Raw genomic sequence first — 16,293 nt, 5'->3', positions numbered from 1 at the left:
CATTGTTTACATGCTGATTTTTAGTCGGGATCGACAGTTGGTAATCCTTCCTTTGACGTCACAGATCCTGACTCCGGTGCCACGCTGACATATGCCATCGACTGTCCAACATTTATTATTAATTCAAATAGCGGAGTTATTACATTCAGGTTGTTATTAATTAGCTATTATGGGAATTTTTCAATTCTACTCATATCATATTCTCCCGGAAAATTGATAAGCTAAATATGTTTAACTTTTTCCTGTCCAAGCTGGCACAATGACCAGAACTTGAGAAAATTTCTAAAACGTAAAAAGTTTCAGTCAATAATAAAATGTTTAGGGGAAAAATTCATTAAATGAGTGAAGTTTCTTTTGTGGGTTTATATCGTTTTATATTAAGCAAATGGCATAGACGTATTTAAAAAAAATGTATCAAAAATGAAAATGATACTTTTTTATCCAAATTGTATTGTTAACCGGGTTTTCAATACAAAAAATTCAATTATTTAAATGCTTAAAATGGTGGGCTACTAAAATGGTCCTCTAATGTACAAATAAACCCTAATACAGGTTTCAAGATAGGAAGACATAGATTATATTTTGCAAATCGTTTGTACATATATTAGAGATTTTCGTATTACTTTTGGAATTTTTTTATTATTTTTGATAAATTTTGCGAAAAATAACAGCTTTTCTAATAGTATTGCATATAGGCTACCCCTGTTTTATAGATACCTCCCCTTGCAGTTTTTAAGATAGCATTTTTTTCATTTTAAGATTTGTTGGTTATTTATCAGAGATATGAATACATGTACATTGTATTACTTTGATTTTAAATTTTTATAGATACACCTTTTCTATGTGGTTATGTAATGCTTATCAATTTAGGCTTCACAAATGGATTTTGTATACTGTTTACACAAAAGAAAAACCGGTTTGGCGTCAAAATGACAGCTTTTCTCTTTTTCAGTTATAGTCTTGATGCTAAAAGAAGCTAATTTTCAAAACAGTTTGTTTTTATACAATCATTTTAATTATGTCACCTGATTCACGTTAGATAATGCATTTTCGTTAGTTTTAAATGTCGAGATAACAATTAAAGAATATATATTGCCTACCAAATTAGATTATGTAAATCTGCTACTAATGATGTGTAATGTGTCTCAAGATGAGAAATGATTTTTATTCCTAATATAGTTTTCACTTGCTATTTCACTACTTTTAAAAAATAAAATATCATTATTGGAAACAAAAAATGTAATTAATAACAAAAAATTAAAAGAGAAGCAAATCATGAATATAATATGTAATTATGAAAATGGGTCCCTTGAATCTTAAAGAAAATGGATGAATAATTACTTATACCTAAAAAAATCTTTCATGTTCAAGAAAATCAAGTATTTGTTTTTTACAATTAAATGCAGCAAATAAAAAGGAGCATATTTTGTAGCCATGACTACGACCTGGATGTAGCTGGAACCGCCAGTTCTATCACGTGTACTGTTACAGTGAGTGACGGAGATTTAAAAGACACAGCATCATTGGTTGTCACCATAAATGACGTAAACGATAATACGCCTACTTTTGGTAGCTCCGCCTACACATTTTATGCAAGTCCAGCCACAGGTGTTGGAACAGTTCTAGGCTCCATCGCGGCCTCTGACGCTGATATTGGGGCTTTTGGTTTGTTTTATTGCTTATAATATTATAACTTTGAATTCTTACCTTGTTTTTATTATTTTGTTAAATTCCTTATTTTAAGATCCATATATGAAAAAGTTATAAAACTATGTACATTGTGATACAGTCAACATATTAAAAATATTAATATAACCAGTATCTAGGTTTCAAATCAAAAGGCTTACAACTCAAAGCAATTCTTCAATCCTAATACAAAAGGGGGATGGGAAAAAACGAGCAAACAAACAAAAAGACTGCAAAAAGCAAACAAAAACGTACTAAATAAAAGCAAACAAAACACAACACAAACCAAACACAGCCAAATGTTACAGCCTATTGCATAGTATTTTTTTCCTAGGCACAGTTTCATACACAATAGACCAAGTGGTGCTTGGAAATGAATACTTTGGAGTGCAAAGTAATGGGGATTTTTACGTCAAAAATGGCCTGACTGCGTTTTCATCTGGGACAACTTTAACGGTTACCGCCACGGTTGCAGACACAGGTGGATTACAAGGTAGGTCAAAAAAAAAATTCATTTTTTTTTTTATCTTTTTAAAAACTTTTATCAGTGAATAGTTTTAGTAAATTTTATTTTTGCTGTTATTGGAAAATTTACTTCTCTTAAACAGTTTTAATATTCCATTGCCATACGTTAACATCTTAATGTTCATGTTCATTTCATGAATTGAAAAGCAATCTGTGAAAAATAATATTTATGGCGCATATCATATTCACAAGATTTTCGCAACAGGTAATTATAGAATTTTGCGAATGAAAAAAAATATCCACAAATTCATTCGCCCCGAAGAGTAATGGTCAAAATCAACTTTTGTATATAAAATATAAATTTGCTAAAAAAAAAGAAAGTGAGCAAATCATTTTCTTGCCCAGAAAACCTTTTATACAAAAAATAAGCAAAAAAAAAAACCTCCACCCCAAAATAAAAAAAAAAGAGAAGATATATTTTCACAACCATCTGCAAAGTATTTCACATTCATGTCACCCTTTCTTGCAGATACCGCCACTGTCTCTGTCATTATCCCGGAATCTACCACAGCGGCACCAACTACCACCACAGATCGCCATATTACCTTCTTAGAAGACTCGCGCAACATCGCTTGGTTGACGGTTGCTAGTATTATGTTGGCCGGTCTGCTTCTTTTCTGTGCATACTTGATAGTTCGATTTGGAAGCTTTCCTTGTAAAAACGGATCCTTCAAACCTAACGCCCAGTATGTATTTTTTTTTAAATAAAGAATCTTTGTAGGATTTTGTACTATGTCACTTGTACATTACAATTATTTGCGACTGTTGATCAAATGGCCGATTGTAACCAACATAATTTCATAATTTTGCGTCTCCCATAATGGCTGAATAAATGTTTAAGAAATCTATTATATTGGAAACGTTAAACACCTCGGGCTTTTTTGGATTTGATCACGCCCCGACAAAAATTATAACCTCATAATACTCAAAGAATGATTCCTTATTCCCTCCGGTGCTTGAACTCACGATCTATGGAACCGACTATTATAGCAGAGTGCGGCCAGAGCGCTAACCACTCGGCCATCAAAGCAATACAAAATATCTTGCTTTTTTTGGACGAGTTTAACTTTATGCACTGGCCGCACATTATTCAGTCGTTTGAGATACAGGTGGAAGACAGATAAAATGCAATTTGAGAGGATGGGAACCACACTGAAATGTACATAATTATAATAAGCACAAACATATCTAATATCGTTTTGTTGACGCTTTTGTTTTTTCTTTGTCATTTTTTCCGGGTGGATCGTCGTCTAATTATGTTTTTTTTTTAATTTATGAACAGCAAGGTGAACAGATGGCCAAGGACAGACAGAACAGAAAAAGTCAAATTAGCCAGAAGTGAGCTTCCCTTATCGTACATCTTTCATACACCTATTTATTTAAATTTAAGTTAAATTTACATGGAATATTGATAATGACAGCTTCAAGTCGGGTTACGATATTGATATATCAGTTAGATAATAGTGAAAACAATCAGTCAGATTACGATATTGAATTAACAGTTAGATAATAATGGCATTTATCAGTCAGATAATAATATTGAATAATCTGTAGGCTTATTTTAGCACACTATCAGTTAGATAATATGACGTACTTTTAGTAAGATACTGGTTTTATTAACAGCTATCAGTCAGGTTTTGCTTTCAAAGATCGGTTAGGCTTATTCATAACTATGATTATTCAAATGTCATTAACATAAAAGTAACGATAAGTCAGATTGTATTGACATTTATCCGTCAGATTTATATGACAAACTATGACTCAGATTATACTTATAAACTACGAGTCAGAACGTGCTAATGAATACCAGTTATGTAATAATACACAAAAGTCTGTTCTATAACATTACCAGCTATCAGTCAGATTACAATGACAAAAATAAACGATTAATGACATTTTTAGTCAGATCTAACTGTAAACTAACTTGTTTTGGCATACGAGAAATGTCCTCGGGGTTTGCGATTATTAGTCGCCGCAAACCAGTTTATCGGAAGTAAAGCGCGAAATAAAATTGTCGCTTATAAAAGTTAGTGTACAGTTTTAATAAGTATCGATCATAAAATAGATATTCGTTAGAACGCAGCAATGCTAAGGTGACCCGGAACTGAAATAAAGGTGGAAAACGAAATTATATAAAGTAACAAAAAAAATACTTTTTGAGATGGTTGACGGTTTGTAATTGTCATTGTTTCATTTGAGTGGGGGTATTTCTCCTAATCTTTATTAAATATATTTACAACAATGTTAAAGATTATACTTGATGAATTTTTGTGACGTCATTTGCACTGGCGCAGGTGATTAAATAGCATTAGAACATAACCCAGTTATTCAGCCAATCAATTGTCCCAATTTAATTTTTCAAAATTTAAATTGCAAAAATGTTGTCACCTTTATATCAGATACCAACGATGTTTTGAAGATTATTTGGCCAGATTTTGCGGCCAGTTATATTTATTGAAGAGAAAACACAGCGTTTGCATGTATTTGGTTACCTTGTACAGATTTAAGGTATATCTTTAATCATCTGTATAGTGTATAGATTTAAGACCTTAACACAATAAAGCTCAATATCCAATCTAATCAAAACCAAGATCTTTCAAATCATATTCATTCTAACACGACTAGGTTGGAAGTCCATGTTAAGAATAGGCGTGTTCGATTTTCATGTAAATAAATACATCGGGCTCCTTATATATCATGGAAGGCACGTTAATAATTGGACACAATAAGGGGCAGTGTATTTTCCTCAAATCTTTGATTTGATTGGCTTGGGTTCTGTCCTAAGACAGTAAGATCATATGAAGAGAAATCTTCGTCAAAAAGAATGGGATACGCTTCGCTCCGCTCTGCACATTCCTCATTACGAGGATGTCTCTTCATTTGATCTTACTATATAATTACTTAAACCATAAATATCTTTAAGAAAAAAACCTTTGTAATGTCCTACATGCACAAGTTTTGCGTGGTTAGCGAGAACCCCGTCGTCGCAAAATTGAAATATATCGCCGCAAACCTGTCCTAGTTAGTGTGAATAAGGCTTGGTCGTGAACATGCAAGAGCCGTCGCAAGCCAGTTTAATAGAAGTATATCGCGAAATAAGGTCGCTACGAAAAAAAACTGTTTAAAAAGTACTTTGAAATTCTTGTTTAGGCTTCAAATAAATATTTCGACTATGAAAGATATTGTTGAAACCTTTCAACCAATCTTCAAAATAAGGCAAATTTTTACCAAGCAAAAGAGATTTACATAAAATCCCTAGGTTTCTTAAAAGGGCATGGTCATGATTTTGGTCAAATTTTGTTTTCTGTTTTTATTATATACAATGCTTTATGAATGCATTTAAAATAATCAAATGAAATTTGGGTGCCCGTCGATGAGTTTAAAGCAAGATACAGGGCTCACAATTCTTCGTCATGTAAACAAGGCTCGTGCCCTCTTTTTGTTTACATAGGTTCAATATACCAGTAAAAAATCTTTTTCTTGATGATTTGTCTATATTCTTATTCTTTTTAAGCATTAATAAACAGTTCCTAACGATTAACACATTTATTTTGGTCTAAAACTGGAACTTTCACTTCAACATTCAAAATGTAAACAAAAGTTTTGTTTACAATGCGAAGAATTGTAAGCTCTGTAACTTGCTTATAACTCAACAAATGACAATCAAATTTTGGTTGCCTATTAAAGATGCCTTATTGAAGCATTACAAAGATTAAAATCGAAAAAATATATTTTTGACCAAAATCGTGACCATGCCCCTTGAAGCACAATTCACATGGGTTCTTTACCAATTTTACGCAAAATATTTTAAAATTATATTGATCTTTCATCTGCGCCAGGCTGGGTTTTTAAATTTTTTTACATCGTTAAAATTTCTTGATTCCGTTGTTTGCATGTAGCAGGGAAAGTCCAATAACTATTAATAGTCTCTAACATTAAATAAAGCTTTATATCTGCCGATTATTTGATACTGATTATTGATATGAATGAATTCTGTATGTCTAGCAATAACACAGCATCTATGATAAAGAAACAAGCGGTTTTATTACTGTTTCAATATAGTTCATCTCAAAAGTAAGGAAACATTCTCTAAGATATATCGAAATGAACACAGTTTGCGGCGTCAAAGTTAATCATGACGTCATATCATATAAAGTACAGAGCAGTTTCTCTCTACATATCGCCGTGAAATTAATCGGGAAGCCTTAATATAACCGTGAATAGAATAAAGAACTGTCAATGAAAAAAATGTGCAAAACTGTAAGTCAGGCCGTAATAAAAATATCAGTTAAGTATTATTACCTATTTTCAATTACTGTGGTTTCATCAATATTCGTTGAATACTAATTTTCAAGTATTTCGTAGTTAAGTTAATCTATGAAGTAAAATGTTAACTGAAGTGCAATTTCTATTAACATTTTGTATTGATAGGGTCATTGGCCACGAACTTACGTATCCTTGAAACTGTGGTTTTAACTTTATCCACGGAAATTTATACCCTTAAATAATTTAATTCTGGTTGTAACGCGCTTTCTGATTGGATAAAAAATTATTTCATATCGTATAAAGAATGTTGCCTACGTCATAGTAAGACTAACGTCAAAAAATGTATCAATACGCCTGACGTTACGTTTGAATTTTGTACAATTTTACGTCATTTTAAAGGTCAAATGACCGTTTTTATCTACAATGAAGAGTAAAAAAATTAAATTATAAGCAATGAATTCAATATTTATTAATTTTATACGATATAAAATGGTTTGAAACAGTTTACGCTTTTTTATAAACCGCTTCGCGGTTTATAAAGCGTAAACTGCCCCAAACCATTTTATATCGTATAAAACAAATAATTATTGAATTCATTCCTTAAATATTTAAATATTTATGAAACCATAGTAGACAACTATCAGATAATAATGACAAACAAAAAGTTAGATTACTTGTTCTTTTTCTACTCCCCGTTGTCCGTGGGCAAATTTAAGATTTATAGAATTTCTGTCTTAAAATACCTGTCTTTCAGGTGTAATTTATCTCATGGGTCGTTATAAACTTGGAGTATTATTTTTGTAACATAAACCCGTTGTTTAAAAAAGAGTATATGCTCTTAATGATTTTGTTTTTTTAACTTTTGATGAGAAAGTGGAAAATTTGTTTAGTATGCAAGTAACACAATATACTGTTTAAAATTTGCCACAACCGCATTTAACACAACGCTGCATCATCGTTTAATCCTTAAAATAATAAATTCGGGTCATATAACATAATATAAGGGGCTGTCTCAAAAGCTTCATTATATAAATCAAATTGTATGAGATAAATAAACATCTACAATTGTGTGATTTTATATTTGCTTTATCAAACTCGTTTAATGATTATATTTGCTCGGCAAGCCTCGCGAATATATACACCATTTCAACTCGAAGGATACAGCAAATATAAAATCACACAATATAGATATCCCATATAATGTATATTACAAATTTTAGTCACGCATCAATTTAGAATGTTGTAATAGAATTTGTGCCACAAAAAATATGTTGTTCATTTTTAATTCTAGAAATGAGTTATTTAAAGTTTCGATTATTTTCCCAGAAAAGCATGCAAAAAACCATTGGAGGTATGGATTGGAAAACGCGCGTGATAACAAGTAAGAATATATTCTATAATTTTAATTAAACTATTTCAAATGATATGTATATTTTCAAAAAAAAAACAATGTTGTAACATAAGTTTAAATGTGCTGTATCGAAGCTCAACCATCAACGTTTAATAGTGTTTAGTTATCGGATATAGATGTCATTCAAGCTATATAATTGAAAGCAACTATTTTTTTTTATGACGAAAGTTAAGTCTTGAAAATGAGTACAAATTGGCAAACTATATCATTTATCATGTATTAGTTATGATATGCTAGAATTTGTTCTGTCACAGGTACGGACATTACATAGTTAACCATGTGTAACAACATCTTTCGATTGATGAATAAGAAGTTGTACAAACCTGGCGACTTACTCAATGCGAGTACTAACTTTTATACCAGTGTTCGAAAAAAATAACAGTTGTTGTATTTCAATTATTATTGTAAAAGAAATCTGTGGGAAAGGACAAAAAAAAGAAGCAAAAATATCATTTATTTCTCTATAGTAGTACTTTGTAGTATCATGACGATATCTTCAATAGTTAAAACAAGGATTGTAGTCATTAAATTTCCTTTTAGACTGATGGAGTGTTTTAGTGTTATTTTTAATTGAATAAAAAAGTGTACTTACATCGAATTCGATCATTATTTCCGAGAAGGCGTACACCAATATATGAGCCAAGGTAGGTTATATATGATATTCTAGTATGCAGTCTACTGCCACAGGAAAGTATGACAAAGCACAGATCAGTAGGCAAAATGCTAGCGGCATCGATTGGCTGATTACCTTGCAGTCCAAAGTGGATTCTGTATATAAACAATTAGCTTGTAGGGACATGATTGTATCTCACTGCTTTACTTCAGTTAAACAGTCGACTGTGAATCGTAAACCAAATTTACTTACCGGCACACAGAGACAAGAGAAGCAATGAAGAACATTAGTGGTCTGGGAAATTTGACACTATCTTCAGTCGCAGACGAACAAGGTCTGGGGACATTCCAATATCTATTGGGTGTACCGATTTTCTTTATTAACTTTACAGCAATTATTTTGCTTTACAAAAGTAAGAAGCTTAATTTCAGCATTCGGATTCCAGCGTTACAAATGGCTATTTCAGATACGACTCTTGGTTTGGTGCTGTGCCTACCAAATACAATCATGCATAATTCAACCCTGTGCTTGTCCAAAAGATATTTCATAATGGTATTTTACCTTGTGGGAGCTCTAACTATCTCACTAATGAACGCAGACAGATTTTTCTCTCTGCAGTTTCCATTCTATTATTCGACAACGGTTACTAAGGGTCGAGTGATTGCAGTCTGCACAACATGGTGGATAATCGGGTTTCTTTTGCCAGCTTTCGAGAAATATTGCGATCAGGTAATTGTATTACAAGACAGAGAACCCATGCAGTGGTCATTTATCGTTTTCAGCGGTATTGTTTTCGTTAACATTTTAGAATATTGCTTCGTTATCAAATTTATGCAGAAGAGTTTCGTATCGACTAGATTAAAAGGGAACCGGAAGGGTGTAGTGAAAGTTACCTTGTTTACAGGTTGTTTCGTTCTATGCACGTTTCCATCTCTGCTATTGAATGCCATCATGTCTTTTACTTCTAAACCGGAACTCCAGTTCTTAGACGGACTGCGCTCGATTCTTAACATGATTGCTTTGATGAATTCCCTTCTCAATCCCATCTTATACTGTGCATTGTTCACCGAGTGCCGATTTCAGTTGATCAACTTACTGTGTTTCTGGAACGAATCATTGATGGGGAAAAACAAAGCAAAGAGAAATTTGTTTTATTGTTCGTATGACATGAGTGCATCTAAATGAAAGCACGATTTAATTGATTGTATTTTACATGTTTCTGTTCTGTGTTTTGTTTCTGGGTGATAAAAATATGGACTTTAAAAGTATATAAAGTTAAATTTGGTAAATAAAAAAAAATTATAAAGCGCTTAATATTATTATTTTCTTGTATCTTAATATAAAGATTTTCTTCTTAAAGAGTTTTCAACACAGTTTAAAAATGTTTGCGACCATCCATACCTCTTCATAAACCTCAAAACGGTTCTGAATTTTGAATACATTTTATTTTTTTTATTATTCATTTTATGTCATAAATTCATTTAGGATACATTACAAAGCTATTTTTGGAATAAGAATAACTTGGATTGTCCTTATGATAGCAAGCAAATGCAATTGATATATTTTTTATATATATAATTCTTATGAATATAGCCACAGTATGTATTTTCCATTGAGAAGGGTTTGTAAAAAAAAAATATCATTTTTGTAAAATTTGTTAAAGGTATTTTGAGAAAAGATAGTTTTTTCATTGGCTTACATGATTTCAATTTGATACATAACATAATTGCAATGCTTGAATACAATGAGCTGATAGCAGCTAAACGAGAATGGCTAAATAATCAAAAGATGGTTCTTCTGTTAAACGTATGCACGCTTTATATCATTCAGAAGACATGTTCACTGCTAAATGCTAAATAATCGAGAAATCTTTACAAAATTCTTAGTCTGTTGAATCATTTTGCACAACTAGTTGGAAATGTCTATTCAATTCACGTCATTGAAATCGTAGACCATTTTTGCTATCCCTCTCAAATCACCAAAAATACATGTATAACTTCAATGGAAATAACCTTTAATTAGAATGTAAGCAATTTGAACAAATTGCTCCAATAAAAAAAGGTAAATGCGTATGAAAGTTCTTTTCATAAAATAGAAAATGGAAGCTGTTGAGCACACTTTCTGGGAATATGAATACTAGTATATACAATATATATTGAATGATTTTGCTACTAACTGTTTAAGAAATATTCATACTTATGTTGTTTTTGTAGAGAAAGAATTCTCATACTTTGACCTGATGAAAATTTAAATCAAATCAAATTTGTTATTTCCTTACAAATTAAGTATTACATAATTACTATGAGATCCTGCAGTAAGAAACCTTCTCTAAATGGGTCGATATCCTCCATCAAGAATAGCTATGCCACAAATAGATATACTGCTTGTAAAAATAGTAGACAGGAACTACTTGAGGTCTGAAAAACTGGAAGAATTTCTCTCTCTCTCTCTCTCTCTCTCTCTCTCTCTCTCTCTCTCTCTCTCTCTCTTATATAGATAATCAAATTATTATGTGATATGATTTATGTTACATGAATTCCTGAATAATAAAAAGAATAATTTCCTTGAAAAATATATTCAAACAGGGAGTATTATACGAGATGATATATAATCACCACGTAAAGGATATAGAAAACTAATGGAAAATAATTGAAGACCGTAGGCAATTCATTTTTCAAATTGTAGTCTCACCATTTTCCACATTTTAAAAGAACGCGGTGGTCAAAAAATTAACCATCAGAACTTACCTTAATGTTTTGATATGATTAGTTCATTTATTTAGTGAAGGGAAATCTATATATTGTATAGTTAAATTCTGAATATTTTGCAACGTCTTTAAACAGGGCTCTTCTGGTTTTTTTTTTCTTTTTAGGAGGTCAATATAGTCTAAAAATGGCGACGACCATCCAGTCATTTAAGTGTTCAGTGTCTTGCATGTAGTTTACTGTACCAGTTATTGTGCCCCTTTTTGATTCCTCAAGGTCTTTTTTCAAACAAAATTAAACTCTTAATGATACATGTAGAAGAAACATTTGACCTGTGTAAATAGGTGATTTTTTACGTCATGTTATATGTCACTTCACAAATACGTCATTACTATGTAATTATATGTTTGATTGTTTATTCTATTTTACTTCTTTTGCGTGCAATTTGTATTGTTTATATGATCAGTGTTATTCAGAATAAAATCGATTCCAAGCCCCTATTCAATTTGTTGATTTTTTTCGTGATTCTTTTTTTCCAGACCAATATTTAATGCCCTGCTTTCCTAGTTTCTAATCCTAAAACTCTAATTCTGCAGCTCAATAACATGACAGTATAGTGTACTATTATTAACAAATGTTGATGAAGTAAAAGCTTTTTTATTAACTTCTTGTTACCGGTAATCAAATGTTTGACTGACTTAAAACAATATGAGCGGCAAATTCCTTGTTGAATTTATATTTTTACAAAAATGTAATTTCTACTTAAATGACAAACAGTATCATGGTATATAAATTTCGGTTAGCCCTATATTTGTGGAAAAGGCCCTTAAGAAGCCTCATTTGGAGCACAATTGAATTATAGTCGTCCTTTACAAAAATTGATCTGCTATGTCTTCCTTGGAAAAGAAATCTTTCCTCTGACAAAAATTAATGATTTTTTTTTTCAAATTTTATTTATCATAAAAGTTTGTTACATGCAGACTTACCATACTAGCAGGTTTTTGCAGTAAATTAAATTTTAGGGGGAAAAAAGCTCAAATTGCTTTTAAAGTTCGATATTTTTCAATTTTACCGATCATTTTTGAAAATACTTGACGGTTATCTCTCATGTGAGTAGTTATCTAAATATTGTCCACTATTTATTATAAAGACTGTAAGATTCGCAAATAAATTCCATGCAAGTGCTTGGAAAACAATATCTTCACAAGCATGCAGATCCGATGGTACATGAAAAATAGATCACGTCTAATAATTTTGTTACACATACAAGTACGTTCAAAGTAAGTTTGAATTTAACGAACTGTTCCGCCGAAAATGACATTAAACTGAAATTAGATTACGAGTAATCCAGGGGTTATATCAATTACTACAATAACTTACTAACTTAATTATATACTGACCACAACTGGAAGATAACTTTTCATTTAAATTAGTGAATAATTTAAGAATGATTTAAAAATTATCAATTTATCATACCGCGCTGATGCTAACGCGCGGTATTCAATTTGTCTGCACTGCATTGGTGTGTCATAGGATCGGCGACATCCAAAAATAAGCATTCAATGTTTAAATAATTCTTCTAAAAAGAGCAAAGAAAATCAAACCACTTTAATCAATAATGATTTCATTTCGGGTTCAATACATTTAGATAAGCTCAATAAGTGTGTATACGCTTGTGGAGTTAGTTATAAGTTTATTATAATTATTCATCACTTTTCTAGAAGAAAAAACTGGTAATTTAAATGCCACGATAAACTCAGGTGAATTTTTTTTAACATGACTTACCAGTTACCATGATCAGCTCTGCTATTATCAGCAACATTTTTTTTTTAGATAAAAATCTGTGATTCTGATATTCAATTTATTTAGTTATGAAAAATTTAAAAGCTATTTTTTTTTAATTTTGCCATGGTAGCTTAAAGGTTTTAAAAAATTAGGGGTGTAGTGAAAGGGGTCTTTTTACACTGTTTAAAAGTTAGTTGAAGCAGTCTATGGGAAATCATTCAAAAGCTGATTAATATCTCCCATTTTGTCATCTGCCATTGCTCCCTTTGTTTTTTAAGAGGGACTGATGGTCTTGGCCATTCGTAGATAATATTATTCTCCTTTTGAACAACTAATAACAATAAAGGAAACACCCAAGTATAAAAGAACAAAAAACATATGGATTTTTTCTTTACTTAATGCATGTAATACTGAATAGTTAAACAAATCATATCTTATAATCTTAGATAAATCTGACTTGTAATAGTTGACCATCCATCCTCCTTAATAACAAAACAATTTTTGATAGCTAACAAATTTTTGCATGTTAATACTAGATGTTTTTCTTTGATGATAGAAAAAGATTTTTTAAAGCCATTAATAGGATATTCTTCAATAGTTTTTTGAACTACAAAACAAATCCAATTTGCATGACAGTTGTATATATTAAGATTGAAAAATCATTTGCTTTGATCTGGTCTTTTTTTATATTGAACCAATCTATTTCTTTCCTTCTGTCCAGTTTCGTTTCAAGGGTAAAAAGAATTAAATGAGAGTACAAGGGAATGTTTTCATCTGGGAATAAGGTTAATTTGTGTCGCAGGCTACACTCCTCATTGCCATGCGTGTGTCATTAAAGACAAAAATCATACAAACCCGATCTCATTCCATTTGCAAATAATTCTTTTTCGGAATTTGAGGTATAATGATTCATATGAGCCGTTGATCAGTTAATTTTAAAAAAACCTTATTGTGGAGAACTTTCTTTATCAGAGGTAAAAATTTACTTTAACTTCACAAGAATCAATGACATACGTCTGTGCGATTTCCTTGCATGCATGTCTTTACTATTCAAGTGGCCTGTTCATAGAAAAAAAACTGCTGACCAATTAGCAATATCACTAATATAATGTCAAAACATCTAACTTTGAATTAAGTTGTCTACGTTTATGCTTTTCCGTATCAAATGTGTACATTTTCCCAGTCTTCTTAAAGGAAAAAAAAACAAACAATCATTTTAAAATATCGGCGTTTAATTTGAACCCTTAATGTGATACTTTCAATATCATGAGAGAGAGAGAGAGAGAGAGAGAGAGAGAGAGAGAGAGAGAGAGAGAGAGTAACGATTTGACTGAACTTAGAGTGTTTCATGGAAAATCAATATATTTTGAATGATAGTTAATCTTATTGTATTGAATTAATTGTGTCTCACCAATTTAGGCGAGTCTGAGATTTTTAATGCTAGTCTGAAAAGATATATCTGTCAAATATATGTTACGTGATCCAATCATTAACACGTTCGATTAAAAGAAGCAACCTTTCGCACGGAGAATTTTCATATTTAGACAGACTAGCAATAAGCAACATTAGAATAATATGTCAAAAAACACTAAATGGTCCTAAATCACTTAGTACCGATTCACGAGAAATAAATGCTTGGAATCTATATGATTCTAGGAGGAATATCTATTTTTGAAAATTAAAAAGAATGATAGAGCATTTTTACAGTATAGTTCAGCGTTTAAAAGCTTTGTACGAGTAAATAGGAGTGATTTAATACTTTGACATTTTTTAACAAAAAAAAAGAAAGCTCAGTCAAGGAATAAAAATATGAAAATATACTGATGTAACCACTGCATGGTATATAGAGGATGTCTTTATTGTGTGATTTTATATTTGCTTTATCCAACGAGTTGAAATGGTGCATATATTCGCGAGGCTTACCGAGCGAATATTACCATTTCAACGAGTTGGATAAAGCAAATAATAAAATCTCATAATTAGAGATGTTCTATTTATCTCATACAATTTGTTTTATATTCTGAAGATTTTCAGACAGTTCCTTAAATGACCCGAATTGTTGTTTTTTTTTTTTCTCAAAGATTTAAACGATGATGCAACGTTGTGTAATGCGGTTATTGTGACCTTGCGCAATACAATTTAGTACGTCATTTCTGAGATAAATCTAACTGTTTTGAAGTAAATTAAGTTTCACTGAAATAATCCTTGAAATAATTTCTTAGCTCTAAACAATTTTTTTAGAGCTTATTTACTTGATTAAATAGAAATACTGACCAGAGGACTCGAATAATCAAGTTTGTTGACATATAGAAAGTTAGGAATGCTCGTTAGTTTGAATTGACTCGAAAATTATTTCGGTAAGCTCTTGTATATGAACACAACCTTCACCGCGTCGTCAAGATGAACTCCTTGACAGTTAACGTAAGTTGCAGTTTTATAAACTACACAAAGCAAATTGAAAGTTGGAAGGGGGCTAAACTTATAAATAAAATCTTTACAAACAAGAAAAATGGTCTTTTCGTGACGGTTATGTATAACTTTGCAAAAAAGTGTGCGAGGGGGGGGGGGGTGCTAAGACCCCCACAACCTCCCCCGGTTCCGACGCCTGTGCTACGCAGTTATGTGTTTTCCTTCATATTTGTAAATTAAATCTTTGACAAAATCCATTTACTATCAATATTTGTAGTAGATATAGTTATGTTTAAAGCACTAGCATCTTTGTAAATAGGTCACTGAAACATGCAATTAACTTACTTTTGATAATCTTTATGTTTAAAAATATATAGTAAATATGTCATTCTCATTTCAATTTATATTACATTAAGAAATTACAAATTTAAATATAAGGTATGTTATTACATATTAACACTCTCTATAGGTTTTTCTATTTGTGGAATGTGTACACCAAGAGTCGACATAATTTACAATAATTATATAAAATGCTGTATTGTCATCATTGCAATCATTGTTATCATCATCATCTATTTATTTATCTGTAGAAAATGCGATCAGCCTGTTAAAGACATCCTTAATATGGAAGGAAGTGTAATTAATAAGCATATTGTAGATTGATATGTTATTTCGTGTAAATCACTGGAATTATGCATGTTCTCTTGGGGATTAAATCCAATTCAAAAACTAACTTTGAATAATACCCCATAAGTAAGATTGCATCAGCAGGATCCGCAATCATTCAGCCGCTAAATATGTATATAAGAATTTATTACCAACCGATTACAAAGAGAAAGAAATGGAAATATGAAAAGGGGAATTTTTCAATTATTTTGGCGGTTTTTTTTTTA

At 31.2% G+C, this 16,293-nt stretch overlaps 1 protein-coding gene across 1 annotated transcript in view; it reads left to right on the top strand.

Moving 5' to 3' along the window:
* The window catches only part of LOC128163871 (cadherin EGF LAG seven-pass G-type receptor 2-like), a 40,627-nt gene extending 32,125 nt beyond the window's left edge, over positions 1-8,502 (top strand). Inside the window, exons 14-20 of the mRNA XM_052827546.1 lie at positions 25-149; positions 1,433-1,665; positions 2,021-2,179; positions 2,681-2,897; positions 3,494-3,549; positions 7,804-7,858; positions 8,143-8,502. Coding sequence (XP_052683506.1) covers positions 25-149; positions 1,433-1,665; positions 2,021-2,179; positions 2,681-2,897; positions 3,494-3,549; positions 7,804-7,858; positions 8,143-8,173 — 876 coding nt within the window. The 3' untranslated portion in view covers positions 8,174-8,502. The remainder of the gene's footprint in view (positions 1-24; positions 150-1,432; positions 1,666-2,020; positions 2,180-2,680; positions 2,898-3,493; positions 3,550-7,803; positions 7,859-8,142) is intronic.
* Positions 8,503-16,293: the final 7,791 nt, after the last annotated feature.

Source organism: Crassostrea angulata, chromosome 9 (assembly GCF_025612915.1).
Source record: "Crassostrea angulata isolate pt1a10 chromosome 9, ASM2561291v2, whole genome shotgun sequence".
NCBI classification, from domain to species: domain Eukaryota; kingdom Metazoa; phylum Mollusca; class Bivalvia; order Ostreida; family Ostreidae; genus Magallana; species Magallana angulata.
The sequence above is the reverse complement of the archived record's forward strand: the minus strand, read 5'-3'. Positions and strand labels throughout refer to the sequence as shown.